General features: G+C 37.0%; 1 protein-coding gene across 3 annotated transcripts in view; it reads left to right on the top strand.

The window, feature by feature from the left end:
- Window positions 1-27,289, top strand: part of GUCY1A1 (guanylate cyclase 1 soluble subunit alpha 1) — a 36,166-nt gene that overhangs the window by 5,702 nt on the left and 3,175 nt on the right. For 2 of the 3 annotated variants that reach the window (XM_083861044.1, XM_083861045.1), the window contains 7 exons: window positions 16,377-16,794; window positions 19,457-19,518; window positions 21,103-21,161; window positions 21,905-22,611; window positions 24,094-24,579; window positions 25,089-25,232; window positions 26,826-26,980. In XM_083861044.1, coding sequence (XP_083717170.1) covers window positions 16,546-16,794; window positions 19,457-19,518; window positions 21,103-21,161; window positions 21,905-22,611; window positions 24,094-24,579; window positions 25,089-25,232; window positions 26,826-26,980 — 1,862 coding nt within the window. In that variant the 5' untranslated portion in view covers window positions 16,377-16,545. Of the gene's footprint in view, window positions 1-6,018; window positions 6,119-16,376; window positions 16,795-19,456; window positions 19,519-21,102; window positions 21,162-21,904; window positions 22,612-24,093; window positions 24,580-25,088; window positions 25,233-26,825; window positions 26,981-27,289 lie in introns of all 3 variants that reach the window. The other variant, XM_083861046.1, reaches the window with a different exon arrangement.

Genomic DNA, 27,289 nt, shown 5'->3' with positions numbered 1-27,289 from the left:
TTAGCATTTGATGAGAAGAATCTTGGGCGGACTGATAATTTTTTTAAATTTTAGTGAAAATAGAGCCTTTAGTCCATGGAACTCACAAGGCATATTTAGGTAGGATTTTAAAATTTTCCCATGGAAAGGATGGTATGAAGGGAGAGACTCTTATGGCTTAAGTAACTTAGAAGGCTTTTGGTCAATATGGAACTGATTTTTTTTTTTCTCAAAAACTTCAGGAAATCATGACAGAAATAATTACAATTAACTATGGATTGAATTAAATGCTTATTTTGATACAGGTAAAGGTTCCCAAACAAGTTACATGGTATTAAAAACCAACCAAGAGGAAATGCATTTCCTTTAAGGAATTATGAAGCCTTCAGAAATAACAGAATGACATTATACCTGTGCATTAGCCATAAAGATTTAGTGTGAGGATACCTGCCTTGTTCTGCTTGTACATTTAGCACCTGCACCCTCTTATGAATCTTGTCTGCAAAACCTATTAGAATTTTACTGTGTAAAGTGTTTCCATCCCATCGTTGCTTTTAAAATCTGGCTGTCAATTTTTATAAGGTCAAACATGACTTTTCTAAATCACCCACATCTACTAAACTGCCCAGCAAACTTGTGCAACCTCTTAACTTGTGCTAAGACATCTGGATTCAATTCTTAACTCAGCTGCAGTCTTTCTTTTGTGACCTCCAGCATGCCTTATTTCCCCAGTTAAAAAGGAGGCGTTGTTATGCTCCTTTCATATCCCATTTTTTTTTGTCTTAGGCGTTCAGCAGGCAAACCCTTCAGGTCAGACATCATCTTTTACTGTATATTTCGTTATGGCCCTGCTCTGAATTGGAGCCTTCTGGGTTAAAATAATCAAGTAATAGGCCTACCAACAGCAATAGAGAGAGAAAGGGTATCAGTGGCACTATTTCTCTGCTGAGCAACGTCCCCAAGGATGACCTCACAGAAGGTTAAATACCGGTATTTAAGTGTAAACAAAAGTTCTGGAAGAATTTTCGCATGTTGTGGTCTTGCTGATTAAATAGTGAGACCTTCATGAATGTTAGAAGGTAATGAAACATTTCCCTTTGCAGACAAAAACATTTGGTTGTGTGGTGGCAGTGAAATGACAGAGGAGACCAGTCTTCATCTCAAATTAGGCACAGCTTGCAAAACCTTTTGATGTGCTCAGGAGGCAGAGACCGCATTTGTAGTGTGACACTGCAAATCTGCCACTGATCTGAAAATTAGTATCAGCTTTGATCAGGTTCACACTTAACCCTGTATATCACATGCTCCAGATCTGTGGGAGAGGCATCATGATTGTCAACTATATGTGGAAAAAGTCATTGACCACAACAGTAGTAAATTTTAGAACCAACAGAGGCATGGCTAGTCACAGTTTCAAGTGTGCAGCTATACCAGGCATGAGATAGAGGTGGGCATCGTGTCACTGACTATTCTCATGGCAGATTAGAGACCGGCACTCAGAAATGCCAGTAAAAAGTGGCTTTAGTGGTTGCTTAATATATGAAATGTGGTTTCATGATATCTTTCTTTGAGTTGCTCTTTGAAAATTATTTGCAGTTCTGAGTAGTAATAACTTCTAAGCAAAAATGGGTTCAAATGATAGAGGGGAATTAAAAGGAAAAAGTATCTTTTCAAAGAGGCTTTGAAGCAGTGAAGAGCAAGGACTACTGATAGGACACAGGGCTTACCATATAATTTACCCATAGCAAAAACTAAAATAGAACATCTATCCCTGCCTGTGTTGTGGGCAGAATTTTGTTAGCAGTAAATTGGTATATGGAAAAATAAGATGATAAACTGCAATGAGAGAGTGGTAGTGGCAGAAAAGCATCTAATGGGGTTAAAAAAAGAGTTAGATTTTATTGCCGTTGTTGTAAGTTACTATATTGTAAATGGCTGATCTATTTAATGCTGGAATAAATATGCCAAAAAAGGCAGCTCTATGGGTTTATATAACAAATACTCAATGTTTTCTTTCCCAACTGTTACGCTACAGTAATGGAAAACACTCATAATCTTTAGTAAAATATTAGTAAATGCATTCCAATCTTTAAACTTAGGTTTGGCACTCTGTCTTTTAGCAGTGAAGCTGCTTTACTTAGGAATGCAATCCTAATGTCAGTTCAACATGGTGTGGGCATCATGGGGTTCAGATGCCTGTTATAAACAGTTGAAAACCCAGAGCAAAGGTTTACAACATGAATATGCTGCAAAGATATTTGAGAACTTAATTTCTCCATTGTCACAAGATACTTGTAAAGTTAGTGCTTGTGATTTGTTAAAGCTTGTCAGGTACAAGTATTTAAAATAAACATTTTGTATTTTCCACATCACAAAAGTGTAAGCAGAAATGTCCAGTATGTCTGACCGCATATAAAGGAAGACTATACAGTGCAGCAGACTCTCTTTCCTCCCTGTGTTATTTTTACCTGTTGAGAGTGCACTCTGCAAGTGATGGTGCTTCAAAATGCTCTAGAATGCCAAAATGATTAAAATGATGTCTTCATCTTGGCAGGAAAATACTTGAGAAGGAGATACTACCTTTCTTTATCCTTAAACGTAGGTCTCTGCTTTACATCCTCCAGTTCCTCCAGGAGCTCATGCATCTCATTCCCTCGCTGTGCCCCAGCTATTCTCATGGCTTCTCAGCCTTCACTCCCTCAGAAAAGGGGGAACTTGCTATGTGCCATCCTTTTCCTGTGCACGTAAACAAGTACGGAGGTGGAACCTATTATTTGTTACATGATTTCTTTTTTCAAGGGTCCAGTGAACAATAATTTTAACTGTCCACTCAAAGGAGCATATCTCTTCAAGGCAATATTCAAATGACATTCAAAACCTATTTGAGGTACTCCTCGGAATACATATGCACTCGCTATGGCCAGAATATGATGTTGGTTCATTTTTAGGTTTTCTGCCACAGTTCACTGGCCAGTTGCTCTGCTTTTTCACCTCTGAAGCAGCTGAACTGTGTTCTTTGCTGCTTGGAGCTATTATTCACAGCCCTAGTATGCAGCACAGCAAGTTGGAGACATCCTGTTATATGGCTCTCTTTTTGAAATGAATGTAGTTTCCTAATATAATGAAAGAAAACAGGTATTCAGTGGTGGATTTCCATTTTACAGATTTAAAAAACAGCACATACAGGATGGTTATTCATTAACATTTTTGGTGGGAAATTGTACTTGAAGGACCTTTGGTGTGGTACACCCCTACACTTATAGGGAGCCTTAGGTCTCTGGGTAGCTGAAGTGTTGGGACAAAGATGTTTATCAGTAACATTTGATTTTATAATAACACTGGATTCTCAACAAAGTCAATTTGAGATGACTCTGTTGCAACTTTTCTTTGGCTGTTGCTCCTGTTTGGGAGCTCCTCCAGACCAAGATGCTCAGCTGTGTTCTGTGCTCATTTTGCCTGAAGCCCAGAGCCTCCCAGCACTGAATCATAAATAGCCGCACCTTGAACTAAGAACTGGATGCCTGTACGGTTCCTTACCTTCTATGGTGGCAGTAAGAGGAAGGTCTGCTTGTGGTTATTGCTGACACCACTTTCATGTTGCCTCAACTGGAATGCAGGTCAGGGCCCTAAAGGAAGCCAGGTAAGTAATGCTTCCATCCTGGGATCTCAGATACATGTCCAGCACTAACTGGTATTTCAGAAGGCCTGGTATTTCAAAAGGCTACTTATAGACATACTATAAAACACAAGTGAAAAAACTTTGAAAAAAGAAAATGTAAAATTATGAAATGAAACCTTAAATCAGTAACAATGGACACTTAGTCTTTATGTTACAAATCATGGCCATTTAAAACAAAATACTAGAAAATAACATAGGTAGTTTTTACTTCTTTATTAGCACAGGGCAGCCTCATCAAACAATGATGCAAAACAAGGTATATCATTCCCAGCCCCCCAATAGATGCTAGTGTGGCAAATCATTGAAACTAGAAATTGAATCTTGATGGCCAAATCAAGTAATAAACACATATCCTTCCTTAATTGTGCAACAGAGAGTAATGTATAACCAGGAGGGTTGGTTGAAACATAGAAACAACAAACAAAAAATTATCCTAAAATACTGCTAGGAAGTTCAATGAAATAGCATGTCATGTTCTCTAGGATATACTGACAGATTACAGAAAAATTATTTGCATAAGAACATACCAAACCTCAGTGGATTTGTAGTAGAGAGAAAGCACTTTATCACTGAGAGAACTGTCCATTCCATTACAAATAGTTTTGCTTTATTGCCTGTGTTTTCCCTTATTTCTTATGGATTATTTGATCCTCGTCTTCGTCTATAGGGTGTCTTCTGTTCTTTCTTCCTTGATCCTTTATTCTGTCTGTATCTCCCTTTGTTTTATCTTTCACATAAAAAATACACACATGCTGCAAAATAAATTAGAAAAAATAGAAAAACTGCAATCTGAGAAGTGGAGACAAGCTGTCATCTTTCAGACTTCAGTAAGAATACTGTGATGTTAACATCTTTGCAGCCAGTGCAGTTATACAGGTTGTGAAGTGAAGAAATGTGGGTAATTCTAGATACCCTGCCTAGAATAACTCCAGGAAGGCTGCTCTGTGGTTCATGCAATGCACATGTGTTTACCCAATGAGAGAAAGACCCGAGGACCTTGCACAAAAAGTCACAAAAAAGCAGCAGAAGAATTATGGTTAAAATACATTTAATTTGCCTCAGTAAGTAAACCCTGAATTTGTACCTCTGATTAGAGGCTGGCAGTTGATACATCTGATCAAAGTTAATGCACTGATCTTTGTTAACCTTTTCTTGGATTTCCATTCTTCAGTATCTCTTAATCTGTTTAATCTCTGTTTATCTGAAACACCTGCCACAGAAATTGGGGAATGTCAGTGGAATTTGCAAGCATTGCAAGCTAAGCATCTATTTCTGTGCCAGTCTGTAACCAGCACAAAAATATCCAAAACTGAAAGAGAGTTTCAAAAAGCTGGATGATATTATTTTTGTTCTATTTGAATATTCAACTTTGATATTGTTACGAGAGGCTGCAGTTCAACAGCTAATATACTTGAATCCGTGTAATGCATAGCTTGAAACACGCTAAATCTTTCTAAATGTATCTGTTCTAACTGGAGGAGCAGCACTGACCAAGGCTTCTATTATTTGATATGTTTTAGCTGTAAGGATGTATCTTTTTTTATTGTTTATCACTGGTGAGGGTTTGGAAATGTAGCATTATAAATCACTTCTTTTCCTTGATGGGCATGATCAATACCTCAGTGATCCTCTGATTGTCACTTAAAACAAGAAGCCACATTTTAATTACTTGTGAAGTTTCTTTATAAAGGAGCTCACATTTGTATATCTCAATAGCCTGATATGATTTAGATATGTCAAAGCTGAATCTCCCATAAATATTTTCAGCTTACTTTTCCACTCTTTACCTCAAACTGCCACCAGGGCCAAGGGGAAGTTATTACAAAATACGTGGTGAACGTGGCAGTCAGCTCTGAGTTCATTTTGCATTCCTTCTCCCTGCTGGTCTCATTTACATGTGCTGACTTTCCCTGTGCAAAAGTAAGCTGAAAAACATTCTGTGCAATTTGATTTCTTTCACATGCTTAAAAGAAGAGTTGAATAAATGGAACGGAAGGATTTGAAAGATCAGTAGCTGTCATAACTTCAGCAATTGCACGGGAGACAATAACAAGCATCACAGATTGAACATTCAACGGGAAGCCAAAATCTGCTTCTGAATTTATTTAATCTTCAGTTTTGTTACACAGGTGGTATACACTAAGAGGCTAATGTTAGCCATTAAGTCCTTATTTGTTGTGATTAACAAGATTAATTCCTCTTAATACCACATTTGCAAGCTCAATATTTCACAAAAGCTCTCATATTTATTTAGTTTATCATTCTAGTGAAAAAAGAAGCCTGTGTTTTTCAAGACAATATAAATTCACGTATTTACCTAGCTCTCTCTGCTTCAAATGGCTATCTGCTTTATTTTGCAGAAGAGTATTAGAAAGCACCTAAATAAGATACTCAAAGTGGTATTGTAATGTATTCCTAGAGCACTCAGTCTCTCTGGATGTGCTGATAATCTTTTCAAAGGTAAGATGCACTGCTTTTGTGTACTCAAATCTTTTTTAGAAGAGCAGATTTTGAAGGAGGTGGGCTATGAATAACTGTATGTGCCTGTGCCATTGTGTGCAAAATGACAGGCCAATCAGCGAAATAAAAAAGGAAGGTGCTAATTTACACTGCACATGGGCTAAATCAGCAATTCCAATTATTTTTAAACATGTTTTGTAGCAGAAACCATCTGTAGGTATTTAATCAAAAAGGAAGGTGCCTCCTTGTCCTGCTCTGCAAATACCATGGAAGAGAACAATTGGGAAAGTAGCTGATTTCTCTGCTTCTTCAGAGCTGCTTTTATTTGCAGGGACCTATGTAAAGCAGAATCAGTATCTGTATGATGGCTATGAAAACACCCATTCAGCCATCTATTTGGGTTGATTTCACATCTTCAATTATTATGTTTTTTCAGTTAAAGTACAAGGACATGACCTCAATGCACAGGACAAAGCATTTTTGGTAATTAGAAGTTCCTGTTATTACCTTCCCATGCATAGTTTTTAACCTTTCTGTGATCTCAAATGACCTCAGTTCTGTGATTATTGCATCTGCACATTTAGCTGCAAAAACCCAACATTAAAAAGCCAAGGTCATATTTTGGTTCAAAAATAAGAAAACATGCGAATCAGTATTTCAGTGACAGCAGTGACAGACCTTTTAGTTTTAATCCTATTCCTGCTATATCCAGAAATCTGCTATTGACTTCAACAGGAGTTGGCATGAGGGCTTAGCTATGAATAAATATGAAAGGTAGTTATCAGTGATTTTCAGCATGAAAATGATTTTGTAGACATTGTAAACAGAAGTGACAGGTGGCAAATACCCAGGCAGAAAACTCTGCAACTCCAGTGTGCTAATGAAACACTTCTCTTTCTACAGACCTAGTTTTCAGACATTTCTCTAAGATCTGTTGAGTTCATGGAAACTTTTAGTACTTTTATTCATTATACTTTTAGTACTTTTATTTATAAAACTTACTGTTCATTATAATTTAAAGCTGTGAACACAAAGGGAATATTTAACTATATGTGCTATCATTAGACACTACAATCAATGTTTTATATTGCTCTACCATGCTCCAGTATATTTGAGAAAATAATATTTATGCAAACCTGTGTGTCAGTTGTGTAAACAGTTACATCAACTTCAGCAAGAAAACCTGCAGGTACAAATCTCAGCCAGATAAGTGTCTTTCAAGAAGTAGGGGAAATTCTTCATCATCTCTGAAAGATGCTTCACAGTTAATCCAGACCATGGTGCTCAAACGAGAAGTTACTTCATGCTTTAGCAATTTGGAGTTGTTAAACAGTTTGTTGTTTCATTTATTAAAAAAGAGATGCAGCAATGCTGGCTAGGTCATGAATACCAGCTAAAGATTTCACTAATGGTATGGGATAAAAGGTTATAAGATTCCACTTTTGTCACAAAATAATTACTATTATTTTTTAGTTTATTTGCTCCTTAAACATATTTTTCATCTATGAAATAAATGAAAATCAGCTTTTGCAGACATTTAAAGGTCAAGTTAAATTAGTGAACTGCTGTGCATTGATAAATTTGAGAGATTGAGCTGTAAGTAGGTATTTGGAAGGAATCAGTAAGCACAATAATTAACAATGACTTCATGTGCTAGACTGTCAGTGCTTCTTTTGTGGATTCTAATTAAATTCCATTGGCTATGGGGCAACACTTTGATTTTTATGTTTAACTCCTGCTGGCTGTCACGACCACTGCATGTCCTCAGGATGAGTTTCAATTCTTAAAAAGAACACATACATTTATTTTTCTTAGCTTTTCTCTTTCAAGTTTTATGAAAGGACTGTACTTCCAGGGATTGCAAACGCAGATTATGCTGTATTTAAAAAGATATTCCTTTAAAGTGTGAGAATACTTTCCAGATGCTTTGGATTGCTTGCCCTCACTGCAGCAGCTCCTCTCCTTCAAATGCTTCCTTATCTGGGCACCCCAATCACTCAAGGTCTCATCAGTTATGTCAGTTCAGTATCAAGATTCCTCAAAAAAACAAAATGCAAGCCCAAAACTTGAATAATGCTTGTTGAGTACAGTAGGTTTCTAATTTTTGTTGAGGTGTCTTTATATCTGCCTCAGTAAAGATGGCCGTGAGCAGTGCAGTGTAGGGACCTCTCGGGGGTGTCTCCATGGGGAGCAGCTCAGCTGGGGCTGTTGGGCCAGGGCTGAGGGTGTGTGGAGGTGCCATGATTGAGGGCTGCCACTTCATCCTGAGTGTGTGACAGAGGGAGCAGAGGACCAGGTGCTGTGAGCCTGCCTGCTGGGCTTGCTGGGGAGTGTTTTCACAGAGGTTTTGACTCACAGGAAGAGAATATTTTTCCCACGCTGTCTTCTCAGCATGCCTCCCTGTTATTCGGTCCTAGCATAGGAAAATATTTACCCTACAAAAGTACTTAATGTGATACTTAAAATGGCAAATACGTATTTTATCAGCAGCATTTGGGAATCGGTCCTTCCTTTAGCTACGTGCCAAAACAGGGGTGTAGTAATTAAGGTTCCCCTTTGCGCTCTTAATTGAAACCAGAGATGTGGCTGCAACACAACTTTCACATCTGGAGTCTGGGCTTCTCCCAGGGGTATGTTTGGATCCAGGGACTTGCTTCAGACCATTACAGGGAAATGAGTCAGTCACAAAACCACTGTAAGAAATTCAGTGATACTTTAAAATTAGAGTTTTGCCCTGTCCTCAAGAACAGTGGTTTCAATATTAAGATATAATGTTTGGTGTTACTACACAAATGCTAATATTTTAAAGCAGCAGAAATATCTGCCTGGTGACCTTAAAATAAGACATATTAGTAGTTCTATGTGTTGACATGTATTCTGTGAAACTAATTTTCAAGGCAGATGACAAGGTACAAAATTAGATAATTTGGGTTTTTTCTCAGAAAACAAAGGTAATTATTTTCTTCATCTCCTGGCTTGGTAGCTGTCTAATGTTACAAATCACAATCTATTCAACTTGGTGCATAGAGGAAACACTTGATTGTGTTTCTCTGCTTCTTGCAACAATTTATACAGGAAAAAAATGGTAGAAAGGTGAGGAAATTCCATATTATGTAGGGGGGAAGATTCCTTGTAGGCAAGGTCTAGATTTTTAACTTGTCCTAAGCAGTCATATTGTCATATAGGACAATCACTGGGATGAGTTACAACACTGAATTTGGATTTACTAAAATGTTTGGACTGTTAAAACAATGATTGATTGGTGTGATTTGTATTATTTTATCATAGCTGCTTTACTGTCTTTTACTTTGTTTGGTAATCACTGTAATTCCATTAATTCAGTAAGTTCTGTTGTGTGCTGTGATATTTCCTTATTATCAAAAGTATGCTGTGACTTACAGAAAAAAATTGACTATTTGTATTAGAAATAGCCCTAAACAGCGAGTGAGAACATTGGAACTAGGCTTGTGCAGCCCACAATAGCAATTTTAGTGCTTTGGAGAAAAATGGTGAAAGACTGCTCTTAGATCAGAACCAGGATTGGCTTGAAAGAAAGGAGGATGGAAATTTTGGGTGAAGAAACAGAAAAGTTAATGCCTGGCAAAGCATATTCCTTTTGGGAGCTGGAATTTGAGATTGCTGATTGTAGTAATTTCTTGGGCACCAGTAAATTATTGTGAAGTCCACAGTCCCATATCACATCTTATCCTGATCTGTAGAGAGGATAACAACCTTTTCATCTGCTCAGGTAGCAGAAATATGTACTGTGAAAAAACCTAGAATCTTTCAGGAAAGAAAAGTACTACTTTGTAAATTAAGTAAAGCCCATCTCTGCACAAGGTGGTAATGATTTAGGATTGAATGGTCATGTATGTTAAGGGGTTTCTAGACCTCAACTCCTTGGCTTTGCAATATCCAAACAAATTAATGCTTTGAAGGTGTATGTACCCAGGACATGTTTAAACTAACAATGAAGCAAACAATAAAAGGTTAACTTATTTGTACGGGATTTAATAAGACTAATAAATACTTGCTTCGGCTTCTTAAAATATGAGCTTATATGTTGATGTGGATTTCAGATGTTTTCTCTTACTATTTTAGAAACCTCCTTAAGATCCTTGGAAACGGACCAATCACCAGGGCTTAGATTTTGTTGCTACTCACAGCACTTGAATTAGAAAAAATAATGTGCAGATATTGTACTTCGTATCACTAATAAAAATGATAAGATTTAGTTATTTTAGCTGTGTTTGTTAGCTGATGGGCACAGCAACTGAAACAGAAATGAGCTGCTACTGATAGGGAGGGTGCTGGGTCCTAACCTGTCTCACTAGAAGCTGGTTGTGTTTTGCCCGTGCAGAAAAAGAACGGCTCCTGCCTTGCTCTCTTCAGAGGCACTGATTGGCAAGGGGCAAAAGGCAAGGATTTTTGAACCCCATAGAAATTAGAACTGAGTGGGAATAGTAAACCCCTTTCTTAAAAAAAAAGAAAGTTAACAGCTGCCTCTGTGGAGGCAAAGGCTTTCACACCAATCCTGCAAGTGCTGCAATCACTCTTGTACTAGAGAAAGTTAGATTCAGTGAGTGATATCATTTGGCTGCTGCAAAACAAACTAATTTTTTAAAAATTATTGCTCAACATGCAGCAGTTCGACTAACAAAGTGATATGTATGATTTAAAATAAAAAATTACATGCCATCATACCATATTCTGTCTTACTCTGCTTGTCATAAGAGAAAAGTATTTAATATTGCTTTTAATTTTAGTGCCATGTCCATAAATTAAGATTATAAACTGCCTTTAGCTACTGTTGATAGGTGGTATTGCTTAATTCTTATAAATGTCTGTGTTAATATTAGGGGTTTTATAGTATGATTGATATATTGATCTCTGTTGCATGACAATGTCAAGAAATGTTATAATAAAGGAAATACTCAGAAGCAGATAGTAAAAATAAACATAGAGGAATGCATTTTGACTGTGAGACAAGTATAGATGTAAACTTAGAATGAAATGTTTGTACGGAGCATTTTGAGCACTGTTAAATTATTCTGCAGCTATGACTATACTCCGTAAAGTCGTCTTCATTTTTCTGAGTGGCACAGTGCCATGTTGTACTCAGTCAGACACTAAGTGGTTGCTTGTAGCTTGATCTCACAGCAGATTATTTAATTTTAATTTGCAATTTGTTTCCCAAGGTAACTACGACATCAATTAATATGGCAGAGCTGGAGAATTCACATTAGACACTGCCCTGCTCCCCTGGGATGAGCTCTCTCCATGTTTGGAGAGGAATCAAAACCAGAAACTTTTTTTTTTTTTATTTTTTTTTTTGTTATGGTCAGAAAATGTCTAAAGACATGGTGAACAGTGGGAGGGCTGGTGTTCCTTATTCCTGAAAGACATCTGCAGAAGTTTGACTTAAACTGTGATGTGTAGTATCATCTCTTTATAAGGTCCATTTTACTGCTGAAATTCCTTATGTCATCTCTACACTGGGGATTCATTATCTTTCTCCTGTCAGGCTTTAACGCCACTCTCTAATTACTGTATGAGTGGGACAGATTTTCATGCAATACAATAGACTTTTTTTCTGAATATTACTTGAATTAAGTGCAAGATGCACTTAGGATACCAGATTCAAACCTAATGTTTTAATAAAAGAAGACCTAGTCTGTACATAGAGGTTTTTCAGTATTTAAGTCCTCTGAAGTGTCATGGAATTAGGTTTTCCACTTTGTTTATTTAAAGATGTGATTTAGGGGGTTTTGTCATTGCAGAGGTTAGGCAGAGTTTTGAACTGACCACTGCTTGAAAATTGTTATACCTGTTAAATTGGTAATGGTTTTGAACTAGGATCAAAGTTTCTGGGAAAACAAGAACTTCAGAATGCTTAGAAAATGGTCCCTCAGAAAACATTTTTTAGGAACTGTGTCTTCATTATTTGGACTTAGAAGATCCGATACTGGTTTTGTACAACAGTATTATTGCTAGAAACATCATGGACATCCACGTTCTTGTAAATCAATGATGATGTGTTCATAACTAGCAACTGGCAGGAGCCCAGTGTCATGTTGAGATCAAGGGCAAAGATTCCAGACCCTAGCAGGGCAGGAAGAAGCTGAATGTAGGTGTTGTGCAGCACAAAGGATGGCATCACAAAAAGAAGCTGCAGACACAGTTGCTGCATGTCCAGCAGCTTGGTTGACTTAAAGATCTTCACATCAGCACCCATTATGCCCCTGAAAAATCTTGTCCCATGACCATCTTATGGGACTTCTTCTCACTTGGCAGCTTCTAGAGACTTTTCAGGTGTAAAACAATGCAGAACTGATGCTGCCTGCCTGGATATTTTTCCTATCACAATGGATGTAATTTAATATGCTAGCACAGAAGTGAACCCCAAATAGTTCCAGATTATTGTTTTCTCAAAATAGAGAAATAATTTCATCAGCAGGAAAAAAAAAAAAAAAAAAAAACCAAACAAAAAACAAACCCACAAAACCGAAAGAAACAGAAAACCCATGAAAATCATTGGTAGTTGCTGAAGGTCACTTTCTTTGTTCTTGGGTTAGTACAAATGCAGTAAATATTTTTTGTTATCTAATTTAGCCATTAAGTCATTCTTACATTTCTTGCTGAGAAACTTTTGAAAAGACTGTTTAAAATAGCAGCATGTCTAATCGTAATCTTCCATTCCCTGTGAGATGTTTTAAATGTTTAATTCTATATATTTTTTTCACCAAAATATATTTCAGAGGGATTTTTTTCCTTTCAAAGTGCTGATATACTTCACTTAAGAAGTTTCAGTAGCTATTTTATAAATTAAAAATTTATCTTGAAATTTAAAGCCCAAATTCAGCAAAGGATGTGAGTATATATGTAAGATCCATGAGAGCCATAATATTTTTAGTTTTGACAATGGTGCATGTCTATATGTATGTTTACTTCAGTGTGCAGATCAGTCCAACTACAGAAAATATGGTTCTTTTCTGCTTTTCTTTCTTAGTATAATAATATTGGGTATGTAATGGCTTCTGAATAAAAATATCTATACATATATATGTAAAAAAAAAGCTTACAGTAAGAAATATTATGTATATTTATGTATTTGGAGTATGGTTCTTGCTTTAAATTTTTCACTGCCTTATTTGCTAACCCAGTGCAGTATTATTGCTATCAGCAATAAAAAATGAAGCATTGCTGATGTCCATGCAGCAGGAACAAATGAGTTTCCATGCAAAAACTGAAATCAGAAATATAAATGTTATGTAAACATTCTTCAGCCTCTTGTTCTTAGCATTGTGTTTATTGATTCTTAAAATAAGACGTTAATTTTGATAGATAACCCCTAGAACCTGGTCTGACACCATCAGTATTACAGCATACTTTAAAAGGGGCTTTTCTGCCAAATATTTTTTTTCAGCAGCAGGTCCAGTCAAAGTAGCTCCTGCCTCTTTCTCCTTTTATCCCTGCCATTTATGCTGTGTCTGCAGCACTCCTCTGCTGTGCCATTCATTCCAGCTCTTTGAAAAGCAGCAGCTGATAACCTGTATCAGGGAATTAGTTATTTTTAACCCTGATACAGTTGCTGTGTGAACCCAAATACCCTTAGGGTGTCTCAGGGGCAGAAACAAATGGTGTAATGCACAGGCTTATTAAAGCCCTAGTCCTTTGAGAGAAGTAGTTGTTGTATCTCCTGAGAGAAAAATGTAATACTTAGCTGCTTCCAGAGTCGCCAAAAGCTCTGGAGGATTATTTTTAAAGAGTATTATATGAGGATGAGAGGATCTGATTCAATGAGATACAGTCAATAGAAAATGAAAGAAAGAGCCTTTTTCAGATTGCCTAACTGGAATAAATCATCTTCACTAAACTGTGTCCCTAAGTGCCACATCTACACACCTTTTAAATATCTCCAAGGATAATAATTCTATTGCTTCCCTGGGCAGCCTATTCCAATTTTTGAGCACCCTTTCTTTGAAGAAATGTTTTTTAATATCCAGTCTAAACCTTGCTTGTTAAAACTGGAGGCTGGTTCTTCTCATTTTGACACTGGTTACCTGAGAGAAGAGACTGACCCTCACCTTGCTACAGCTCCCTTTTAGAAGCAGTAAGGTCTTTGATGAGCATCCTTTTCTTCAGGATAAACACATCCAACTTCCCCAGCTGCTCCTCATAAAACTTGTACCCCAGACCCTTCACCAGCTCTGTTGCTCTTCTCTGGACATGCTCCAGCACCTCAATGTCCTTCTTTCAGTGAGGGGCCCAGGACGAGGCAGGGTTCAAGGTGTGATCTCATCAGTGCTGAGTACAGGGGAGGGACAATCACTGCCCTGGTCCTGCTGGCCACAGTATTGCTGCTACAGGCCAGGATGCCATTGGCCTTCTTGGCCACCTGGGCACACACTGGCTCGTGTTCAGCTGCTGTTGACCAGCACCTCCAGCACCTGGTCCTTTTCTGCCAGGCAGTTTTCCAGCCACTCTCCTTCAGCCAGTAGCACTGTGTGGGGCTGTTGTGACCCAAGGGCAGGAACAATCACTTGGTCTTGTTGATTCTCATATGACTGGCTTCAGTGCATAGATCCATCCTGTCCATATCCCTCTGCAGCAGATCAGCCTTCACACCCAGCTTTGTGCTGCCTGCAAACTGACTGAGGGTGCACTCAATCCCCTTGTCCAGGTCATTGATAAAGATATTAACCAGGTCTGGCCCCAGTACTGAGCCCTTGGGAGCTCCACTAGTGATTGCCAACTGGATGTAGCTCCATTCACCAACACTCTCTTAGTCATCCTGCTTAGTCAACCAGTCAGTTCTTTGCTTGGCGAAGGGTATGCTTGTGAAAGCCATGAGCAGCCAGCTTCTCCAGAATGTTGTGGGAAATGGTGTCAAAGGCTTTATTTGGGTCTGGGTAGACCTTATCCTTTTCCTTCATCCACTAAGTAGATTTGTCAGGCAGGACCTGCCTTTCCTAAACTTGTGCTGGCTGTGCCTGATCCCCTGGTTGTCCTGCGTGTGTTGTGTGATGGCACTCAAGATGATCTGCTCCATGACCTTCCCTGGCTGAGTGAGCCTGAAGTCAGGCTGTCAGGTCATATCCTCCCTCTGACTTCTGGTGAATGGACATTATCTTAACTAACCTCCTGTCAACCTCCCCATTTAGCCAGGACTGATGGTAAATAATGGAAGATGATTTGATGAGCTCTTCTGCCCGTTCCCTTTACACCCTTGGGTGAATCCCATCTGGCCCCATGGACTTGTGTATCTTAAATTGTGTAGCTGGTCACTGAACATTTTCTCCTGGTTTATAGAAGCATCATTCTGCTCTCTGTCTCTGTCTTCCAGCACAGAATCTTGGTATCCTGAGGGATATGTTCTTGCTATTAAAGACTGAGGCAAAGAAGGCACCAAGTACCTCAGCCTTTTCCACATCCTTTGCCACTGTTTCCTCTTGCATCCAGTAAAGGATAGAGATTCTCCTTAGCCCTCCTTTTGTTGCTGATGTGTTTGTACAAACATTTTTGTGTTTTACAGCAGTAGTCAAATTACGTTGTGGCTGGGCTTTGACCCTGTAACAAATGTAACCGTTGCTAAAATAAAAAGTGCAGCCTTTTTTTTTTTTTTTTAATGTGCTGTTTGGAAAATACCACCTTCAAAAGCATAAAAATCCCTTAGAGTTTCCAAGCAACTACAGTTGTGTGGTCAAATTCCCAAGATGTGAGTTGTCACCAGTCAGTTGTTTTTATAAGAAACTCTAACCTTTGGTCTTGGATGGTTTACTGTTTAAGAAGTACACACACTAACTTAAGTCATATGTTTCTCTATTACATACAGGATATCTTGGACATCAAGTAAATTTAGATTTAAGTATTCATAACTAATCTGTTTCATTGTGCCGTATAAGATAGTTTTTAATAGCTACTTATAAAAAATCAGAAAAGTTTCCTCATTGGAATTCCACTCTTGCAGAAATCCCATCCATCAATGTGACCAAATATATGTATCAGGTAAGTCAAGTCCTCTGCCTTAATCACCTGAGTCCCAACTCATACAAAACTTAACCATGCATGCAACTTGAGTTACCTGAAGCACTGCAGTCAATAGATATGCTTAAAATAGGACGAGAGTAAGTTCTATCCTGAGCTAAGTCCTCAAAAAGCCATTGTTTTAATGTACTTAAGGTAATACTGGCACATCATGGGGATTTAAAAGAGAAAATAAATGTTTATCGTTCTTTTTTCCTTTCTTGTTTTGCAGGGGCACAATGTTTTTTTCCTGTGGTGATTTATAGCTACCAATAACCTTCCACAGTGGTTGCCTTATCAACTTCTTATTCTGGCATCTTCTGCTCTTGTTAGTAAACAGAAGAGAACTATTAAACACAGAGCTAAATACTCCTAATCTCAAGAGAGAGACTTCGTACAGTATGTTCTGTACAAAACTGAAAGACTTGAAGATCACAGGAGAATGTCCTTTCTCCTTACTGACTCAAGGTCACATTACTGAGGAACATGACAAGGACTGCACAGAAAACAGCTCTAGAGCAGCTTTGCCCATCTGCAAAGAAGTTCATGAAAAAGATGGTCAAGGAGACCTTCCACAGAGGAAAACGAGCAGAAGTAGAGTATACCTGCACACACTAACTGAAAGCATCTGCAAACTAATCTTTCCTGAGGTAAATAGATACTAAATAGATAAAACTTTAATAGTATTTAACTATAAATGTTAAAGTAGCATTCTATGCCTGCCTTTAGATTTAAGCCTTAGAAGGTAGCTTTGATGTAAAAGTTTGTGTTCTTACATAGTTCTCCATAGTTTAAATCCACTTTCATTCCTTCTGGATATAATTTTGCCACACTGTGTTGTACACACCATTCCTTCCACTGTATTTCCTTTATTTTTGCCTTGTGTTTTCAACTTTCTACTGATCTTTTTAATTGGTCTTTTTAAATCCATCTATTTTTCTACTTCTTTTTTTTTTACATAGAGATATAGTAATAGAAATTCTGCCTTGTTACCTAATTATGTAAATTATGTGGTCAACTCATCAGTTCACCTAACTGAATCCAAACTGCTAAGTGCATTAGTCATTATCACAAAAAAAATTAAAATAGATGTTTCCATCTGCTGTGATACTAACCTCCTGTCATACTATTTATAAAACCATTACTGTTCGTGTTTACCACAAAGATACTCTTATGTCTCTGCTCAACTTAACTGAAAACAGGCCCAGTGCAGGCTTGCTTAAGTGGAGATGAATACCATGGTTTATCTCTGTAAAAAGAACATGAAAATTGCAGCTCTGTAGCATCCAGCTCTTGGCCTTGTCTCAAATTCAGTGGGAAGTTTGAAGGGCTGACTGTGACATACTGGGACTACAAATAGCAAATGGGCAATTCTGTACACTCATTTAATTACAATTCCATTACTTGGACATCCAGTGTACCTTACTTAAAATGCTGGAGTTTTGGTAAATCTATTTGCAGATCTGGTTATGCAGCTCTTCATCTATTACCCATTCACTAAACCTTTAGATAATTAAGTTTTGAAAAACTCCTTTTTACCTCTGCTGCATTTATATAGATGGAATGTATCCCTTTAAACCTTTAATGCATCCCTTTAAACTGATATCTAAATTTATAAAGGAAAAGACTTGTAACCCAAAAATGAACTGGCAAAGCACCCCTTTCAGGGTGTGTCATGTTTGCTGTATTACTTTTCTAGTATATAGTTGTTGGTGGGATTTTTAATAACTGGTATTTTTTTCTCTTTAAAGAGTAGTATAAATATATGCAGTTGCCTATTACATAATTTCGATAGGCTAATTCATCAGCTGGGACAAAACTTGGCAAAGTGAAGGTATTATGGTCATGTACCCTAGGAACCAGTGAAACTCAAGGTTATCATTGTTACTATTTACAATTATCCAAGTCATATTCATCAGAGCTTTGTCCAAGTCTGTCCCATACTGACTTGGGGTCAAGCCCTAAGGATCTTCCTAATCCTGCTTTTCCGTAGAAGGGCTTTGCTTGTTTAGAAACATATTTTTTCATTGCTAAGATAATTTGCCTTACTTAAATGTCATTGAGTAACTTCATCTTCCTTCCAACTGGAAGCTCCAAAATGGGGCTGTATCATCACCCCTATGGATTTGTGAATGTCTCATGGAAACAGCGAGCTATGCATGGAAGTCTAGGACAAAGTGCATCCAGACAACTTTTTGATTAAATTTGAGATACAATGTAGTGCATGTTGTTGTTTAATTTGTTTCTTTCTTTACAGAAATATGGGCACTGTTGCTTGTTTATAGGTAATGGATTGGATGACATTCCACTTGCTGTATCAGTTTCTACACAGATGTAATTTATGTTGTGTTCATATATATGGTATATGGTATATACATAGATATGTATATATGTATCTAATTCACTTTGGATTTTTCCTTGGAAAACATTTCCAGAATATATTGCCTTTCTTTCACATGATATTTTCATTTGTGCAAACTTTTCTCCTGGAAATACAAAAAGTAAAAGATGCAGTAAAAGCTGCTAGTTTCTTCAGGGAATGAGAACCAAAGAAAAGCCAGGCCACAGGAAGCCTCACAGCTGAATTCTGTTATGCAGTATAGTACTATTCTATGACCCTATCTGTGTGGGAAATTTGGGTTTTGAATATCAGAGACCACATACATCTGACAGCTTTACTGGCCCTAACAATTTGAAATATGCATATTTGGAAAATGTTCCATCTGTTCCAATTAGGAACTGCAGAAGGGATATGGCATCATGGGATTGCAGTATTTTAAGGCAAATATTCATTATGCTCTAAAGTGTCCTTTATTAGAGAATCCTTTTATAAAGGCTATCTACAGTGACTAGATTTTCATCTGGAGGATGTTTGGGGTCGTGGCATACACAGCGAAAATTGTCATTTTTCTTTAAAATGATTTTGTATTCAAACCCTGGTACATTGTGGGTTTTTTTTGGTGGGTGGGATGTGTAATAATAGAAAGCTGTGCTAGTTATACTTATTTCTTAGCAGCACTGTCTTTGTTGTCATCTGAAAACTTGGAGGTAAAGAACATCACTGTATTTAAAATTCACAAGCCCTGGTGCACGTGAATTGAGGTCTTAATTATAGTGGTACTGGAGGTGAAGAGATGAATATAAAGTAAACCCCATAACCACAGAAGTGACATGCTTTTTCCAACAACGATACTGTCTTGAAAAAAAGTTGTTAGTCCCAAGGATGGCAAAATAATTCTGTTTATAGGAATGTTATCTCATGATTTTCAGCAATGACATAGATACATGTGACGTATTTATTTTTTTCCCTAGTTTGAAAGGCTAAATCTTGCACTGCAGAGAACACTTGCAAAACACAGAGTAAAAGAAACCAGGTATGTAAGTGTGATGGGTTTGTAACTAACAGAAATGTTTTTCAGACAGGAATGGGGCGGTGACCGGGAGTCAAGACTTCTGGAATTTATATTCAATTATCTTGTCAAATTGGTGTGTAACATTTCATGTAACGTAAGCTAGTAATGATTTAGTTTATTTTTAAATATTCACAAATATTTACATTGCTCACAAAGTTGACTTAAAGGGCAAATTGTACAGGCAAACAGGCAGGGACTTCAGAGGAGCTCAGAGACTGCTTGGCGTAGATGGAACAATAGATATGGTTGTATATGGATCTAGCCCAGTGTTTCTAAGATCCCAGGGAAAGAGTTTTAAATACAATTAGTATTATACAAAAGGGTTTGGTTACTGATACAGTGAACACTCATACAGTACAGATACTGAGTTGGATGTTTTCCTGAGCTCACTTGGTTTCTGGTTTCTGTTTCTGAGGAACTCAGCTCAATTTCCAGCGCTTCTTAGTACTAATCCAGTATTAATCATTTGAGCCTTGTAAAGAGTAAGAATTTCATAGCATCTCATGATACACTGCGGATTCAGTTTATTGAATGCATCTGAAAACACAAGCCCATCAGTTTAAATCTGCTTTCTGAAGTGAAGAAAAATAATCAAGTTGGAAACTACACACAAGTTGCTCACCATGATAAGAATAGATAATTGCAGTGTATCTTTTAAATTATACTTGATATTTTTAAAGCACTTTACATACATTGACTGAACCAAAGATAGCGGGTCAGATGTGCTTTGCAATTGCTGACTGGCTTATTGCTATGAATGTTTTCCCATTCTTTAATTATGTGTTGCTTCCCTGGAGTATTAGTTGAAAAGAAAAAATTACTGTGATATTCTGAAGGAGGCAATAATGCAAATGTAAATCAAATCTAAATGTCTGTATTGCTTTTGCATATTAATATACCTATGGTATTCCAAGTGAAGAAATTCAGAAGGCATGTATCAGGAGTTTATTTCTTATATGGAGGTTAATCTAAGCTATATGTTGTTCTCATAACTTTGAGTCAAACATTCATTTTGACATTTATTGTCCTCAGAGAACTCAGAGGGCTTCAGTTTTGTGTCAAATATCTACATTACTACCAATGAACACGTAGTTTTGAAGTTAATAGTTGTTATTTGTATCTCCTCTTAAAGCAGAAATACATTCTCACCTCTTTTGAATTAAATGCAGTGTAATTCCAAAAAATGCTTGAATATAAATTCTAATTATATTATACAATATATTAGGAAACGTAGTTTTGGCTTCAAGGAAAAAAACCACAAGCCAAACAAAAACCCAGGACTGTTACAATGATGGGCAATAGCATTTGACCGAAATCCATAATTGGAGCTCAGACCACCAAAACTTTAATTTACCAGAAATGCACAGAATAATCTAAGATCGTACCAAGACCCCCTTTTGAATGAATTAAAAGTTTCCTACTTGATCAGCAGAACTGGGTATATACACTTTAAAGAAAAGGTAGGTAACATCTGTACTTACTATTTTTACCATATTTATCTTGATAAATTAGGGGGGTTATTTATATATTTTATGATCTTTGCAGAAAAACTGGTGATAGAGAAGATTTTGAAAAAATAATCAGTGATCATGCAAATGCAGCAGGTAATGTAAGCTTGTTTAATAATATATATTTATATAAAGAGTATCTATTCTATAAATATATAATATTTTATTTTATATAAATTAGTCTTGTTGCTAATATGTTATGTCATATTCTGAAGACTGTTGTGTGTCAGAAGAGAACTCTATAATTTGTAATATGTAACTGTTAAACTGGTTTAGGCACACAGTGAGAGAGTGTGAGAGAGAGTTACTTTGGTCTGTGAGAGACAAAACTTTTTCAAAGGATTCCCAGTAACAGTTGGGGAAATGGAACATTCTCTGCATGCAGCCATCTGGATAAAACAAATTTACTAGCAAAGATGTGAGCCATTCAATGCCAGTTGGCCTCAGTGCTCCAGAATATTCCCAGGGTCATTGAATGTACTGGATTATGCATAGTACTTAAATCTGCAGATCCTGTTTTATTCCTATGTTAGTTTTTTAACTTCTTATTTTACTCCTTTATATCAATCTAAGAGAGTTGAGTTAAATCTTGTGCCAAAACTTGCATCCGTGTTGTCTGCATCTCTACAAAGAACACTGAGTCTTGGATCTTTCTAAACTACATCCAGTTGTCCCCTCATTTCCAGGCCTTGTTTGCAGGACTCCTAAATGAGAGTGCTCTCAGGTGTCAATGCTGCATCAGGGAAGGAAATTGATAGTGTGTTTTGGCCTAGTGGCAGTTAGCCTGTGATTCAGGATGATGATGAGTGCAGTTCTGACTAAAATGTGGTTCTGTGCAGGTGTTCCCGTGGAGTCTCTACGGGAATCTCTTGGTGAAGAGCTATTCAAAATATGCTATGAAGAGGATGAACACATATTAGGGGTTATTGGAGGTACTCTTAAGGACTTCTTGAATAGTTTCACTACTCTGCTGAAGCAGAGCCACAGCCAAGAAGCAGGAAAAAAGGACAGACTTGAAGATGCCTCCATATTATGCCTGGAGAAAGATCAGGACTTCTTAAATGTTTATTATTTCTTTCCTAAGAAAATCACAAGTCTTATTCTACCTGGTATCATTAAAGCAGCAGCTCATATTTTGTATGAAACTGAGGTGGAAGTGATGCTCATGCCTCCTTGTTTCCATAATGACTGCACTGAGTTTGCTAATCAGCCTTATTTGCTGTATTCTATACAAGTCAAAAGTACAAAACCTTCCTTATCTCCATGTAAACCACAGTCTTCACTTGTGATTCCTGCCTCTGTGTTCTGTAAGACTTTCCCATTTCATTTTATGTTTGACAAGGATATGTCAGTTCTTCAAATTGGAAATGGGATAAGAAGACTTTTGACCAGGAGAGAATTTCAAGCTAAGCCAAATTTTGAAGAGTATTTTGAAATTCTTACCCCCAAAGTAAGCTGCACTTTTAGTGGAATAATGACAATGCTAAATATGCAGTTTACTGTACGAGTTAGAAGATGGGATAATACTGATATGAAACCGTCCATGGTAAGAGACTTTCTATCACCATTATTTCTACGAGGAATTTGTTTTCTTCAGATGGAGTTAAAATAGCCACAAAACATGGTGCATTTTGCATTTTCTACATCTGAACATCTGATACAACTGTATAGTAGTAATTTTATTTGGGTAGTCAAATGTAATTCAGATTCTGAAGCCAATGTTCAGTCAAAACTGCGTTAGGACTTCTACACAAGTAAAATCTGACTGAAAATTTGCTTTTATTTGAATAATTTGAAATAATGAGATAAAGTCAGTGGTATGCCATGCTGCTGAGAATAAGGGCATCTTCAGCACAAAGACAGTGGCAGGAAAAGTGTCCTTGAGTCATTTGGGAACAGCTCTAGGTATGGGGAGAATAAACAGATGTTTTCTGTGATCATTCAGCCTTTGGTGTTTTGATATCTCTGATACTCTGATATTTTCATCAGATACAATCACCAAAGGTTCCACTTAATTTCAGCTGATGGGGTTACTACTATCTTTGCTGGAGCTCGGTCTGTGACAAATGACCTGGGACAGTAAAAACATTGAGTATTCAATGACTGTTTTTATTTGTTCCTGGTTCCAGCTGAATTCCAGCTTATATGCACCTGAGGCACTCCAGGATGAATTAGCAGTTCAAACTCAACACTCCAAAAACTTAAATGAAGAACGGTAAAAAAGTTTTACCCAGTTACTAATGTGGCTACTATTAAAAGCTGTAGCTACTTAATTTCAGATCCATTTCTGCACTAGAATGACTACAAGGGGTAGTAGAGTCGGCTTTGATTTTGCATGTGCTTGCATATGCAAAGTATGCATTAGTAAGGAACAGATTTTATTAGTAAATATCCTGTTAGTAAGGAACAGATTTTATTGAAAAAGTCTTTCAAAGCCATGTTAAGCTAAGCTCTGCAGCACCTTTCATATTACACAACTAACTACAGAAGGGGCATAAAAACACTTCACACAAAACCTTTTTAGTCTGCATAAATGGATAAATTAAATGGATAGTCTTGCCATTTCTGCCTTTAATTTTAAATTGAAGTGAGTACTGAACATCCTATGATAAAACTGAAGCAGATTTTCTCACTTTATCCTATGGAGAAAGTGGTGCATGAACTACTTATTAGTAGAAATTCAGAGGCCACTGTAAGAACACATTTATCACTTGCTGAAAATGCACAAAATTATTCTTTTTGGTTTTCTTTTCTCCCTAAGATAAACTGATACTCAGGCATAATTAGGTGTTTATCCTGAAGCTGGAGTCCTCTTGTACCAGAGGACTGAATAAGAATTAATTTACTTGATGGCTCTGTGATTCAGCACCCCATGTTTTCCCTAAGCAACTAAATGAAAATACAAGAATTATGGACCAGACGTGGTTTTCTTACATTTTAGCAAAATATATTTTCTCTAAAACTTCTTGTTTCTAGTCCATTGCCATGCTTGTTTTGCATGAATTCTTGTTTCTTTTAACTGTTTCAGGTAATGGATCTTAAAGGCCAAATGATCTATATTTTTGAATCCAGTGCCATTCTATTCTTGGGATCTCCCTGTGTGGACAGACTAGAAGATTTTACAGGGCGTGGATTGTACCTCTCTGATATTCCCATTCACAATGCTTTAAGAGATGTTGTTCTGATAGGAGAGCAGGCCAGAGCCCAGGATGGACTGAAGAAGAGGTTAGGAAAGCTAAAAGCAACCCTTGAGCAAGCCCATCAAGCACTTGAAGAAGAGAAGAAGAAGACTGTAGATCTTCTGTTTTCAATTTTTCCTGGAGAAGTTGCTCAGCAGCTGTGGCAGGGACAAGTTGTGCAAGCCAAGAAATTTAATAATGTCACAATGCTTTTTTCTGACATTGTTGGATTCACTGCCATCTGTTCCCAATGCTCACCTATGCAGGTTATCACCATGCTTAATGAGCTTTATACTCGATTTGATTACCAGTGTGGAGAGCTAGATGTCTACAAGGTACACAATTCATTGCTTTTCTGTGGGATTCTGGGGCAGGAAAGGAAGTTAAGACTATGTGAGATAGAAGATAATAGAGGTCCAAAAATTATTTTGCCATAAATTTTTTTTCAAATGAAATCACAAAACAAAACAAACAAAAAGTCAACATAAACAGTTGTTCATTCAGCCAAGAAAAAATCCCATCAAAACTTAAGAGGTCATTTAAAAATTTAATTTCAATGACAGTGCTGTGACTGGAGTAAAATAGGTATTTGATGTAGCCGGGGCTGCCTGGCAGTAAATGAAAATGGAAAAGTATTTTAGAATTATGCCCAGCAATAAATAAAAGTTGTGTAATTTTTCCTTTTGCATGATGCTGCAGGATTTTTCCAGTACTTAAATAATTTTGCAGCAAAACTAAGACTTGGTCAAGAATTGTATGTAACTACAATTCGTACTGAAGTTAGGCTGTACTTTTTATATTTATTAAATGGTCTAAGAGTAAGGAACAAATATGCCTGTTTTAGGTTGAGACCATTGGAGATGCCTACTGTGTTGCTGGAGGCTTACACAAAGAAAGTGAAACACATGCTGTTCAAATAGCACTGATGGCCCTGAAGATGATGGAACTCTCAGACGAGGTGGTGTCTCCCCATGGAGAACCTATCAAGGTCATATATTTTATTGTATTTTTATTTAGTTGCTTTCTGGGATTTGGTCTCAAGGAAATTTCACATCATTTCATTAACTTAGAGAATTTGGGGAATCAAGAGACTGTGGCTGGAGAAGCTGATCTTTTTAGATCTATGGATGAGAGTTTTGTGAAGTGGTAAAGGTGAAATAGAGATCTGAAAATCAACCCAAAAGACAAATGCAGTGAAGTCAATAGGTGCAATCTGACACACTGCAGTTCTTGTTTCAGTAGCAATAAAACTGTCAGTGGCATGAAATATTCTCTTTTCTAAGGAAATGACTAATCCTCTTTCCAAATTAGACTTCCAAGTCTTTTGACGCAGAAGCTATGAATATGAATGCCCAAAGACGTTCTGATTGTAGTAATCCACACATCTTGAAAGGATTCCATTGCTGTTCTTGTTTCACAGTCAGATACTGAACCACCATAAGATAATAGTGTTAATGCTGTCAAAGCAACTGTTAAATTCAGTGGTAATTATATTTATGGCTTCCTTTCAGTGAGAACTTACATATGTAATGAAATTTTCATACAGGATTATCTCTTATTGAGAAAGAAAAAGAAAGGCCTGTGTGCATGAAAAATGATGTGGAACTTTGCCGTAGTTCAAATGGCCTGGAATGGCATCCTGATATTTTTAATAGAGGTGTCTCAGTTCATTATGTCTTTAATTTGCTAATTTTTAACATTTATCTGTTCATTTGTTCCTCCAGAAAGCTTAATTTTTAATTTTTTTTTTAAATTTTGGATTAAGGAATAGTTGTATTCCAAGACAAAGAAAATGGTTATTAAGAGGATTATATGCTCCAAATTTATCACAGAGAACAGCATTGTATTGTATTATAAATAAATGTTGTTCTTTTTGTATTTTGCAGTATCAAATTAAGTTACACTTAAAAAATATGGAAACATCCTGGCAATATTATAACAAGTTTATAATTTACATGCAAATGCTACTACTACATTTTAAAAATTATTTTAAAATAAGGAGAAAAAGGTTGTATTGTTTAAGTACCTAACAGAAACTTCTTAGAAGGAAACTATCTATTTGTAATGAAAGCATGCATCTATTTTAACTAAATGCTTCATGAAACCATTGGCTATTGTGCAAAGCAATAAATTTGTCACACAGTCTACTGTCATTTTACAGAGCAATTGCCAAGAAAAAAAGGTGTGACTGCAAATGGCATAGTTTGAATCAGACTTATATTTCAACGCACATATTTCAACCACCTTTACTATGTGGGCAGATTTTGGTTTTGTTGCAGGTTTTTCTGCTTTTACAGTCAAAGTTAGAAACTGCAACTTCTTCATAATGGTATGATACTCTCTTGATATGTAAAGAGTAGTTAGTATGTAGGGCAGATACAGAAGCTTTCTGACATCATGCCATTATTTAGTCAGAATGCTGTTCTGAAGAAAACATCTCTACACATGTTTAATGTACATGAGGGAAAGAACACAGCCCATTCTTTTTTTTCTTTTTTAATTAAGAATAATTTATAAAATTGACTTTAACGATTCTATTTTACCTAATAAATGCTGTTTTCTTTCTTTCTTTTGTTTAAAGATGCGTATTGGCCTTCATTCTGGATCCGTCTTTGCTGGAGTTGTTGGGGTTAAAATGCCTCGTTACTGCCTTTTTGGAAATAATGTAACCCTTGCCAATAAGTTTGAGTCTTGCAGTATACCTAGAAAAATAAATGTCAGCCCAACAACTTACAGGTACAGTGCAGTATGTAAAATGTCCACCTGCAGTAGTCACTGTAGTAGCCTATTACCTTCCGGATGGTTTTTCAGCTGGGTAAAATAAGCAAAATTATATATATATTTTTAACCTTTTAAGGAAGCTCTGCTACCCTCACTGTAGCCTGGACTGTAGCCTGTTGTTCCTACTCAGCTTGTACCCACTGCCACATATCTGATAATGCCTTGTGGCAAGGTTCTGCATCCAACATCAGACAGAGAATCTGGCACAGGATCCTTCCTGACATCCCCTGCAGCATGTGTTATGTGACATAGGCAGTGCCAAGC

This window comes from Zosterops lateralis, assembly GCF_965231275.1.
Source record: "Zosterops lateralis genome assembly, chromosome: 5".
In the NCBI taxonomy this organism is placed as follows: Eukaryota; Metazoa; Chordata; class Aves; order Passeriformes; family Zosteropidae; genus Zosterops; species Zosterops lateralis.
This window is presented reverse-complemented; position numbering and strand designations above follow the sequence as displayed.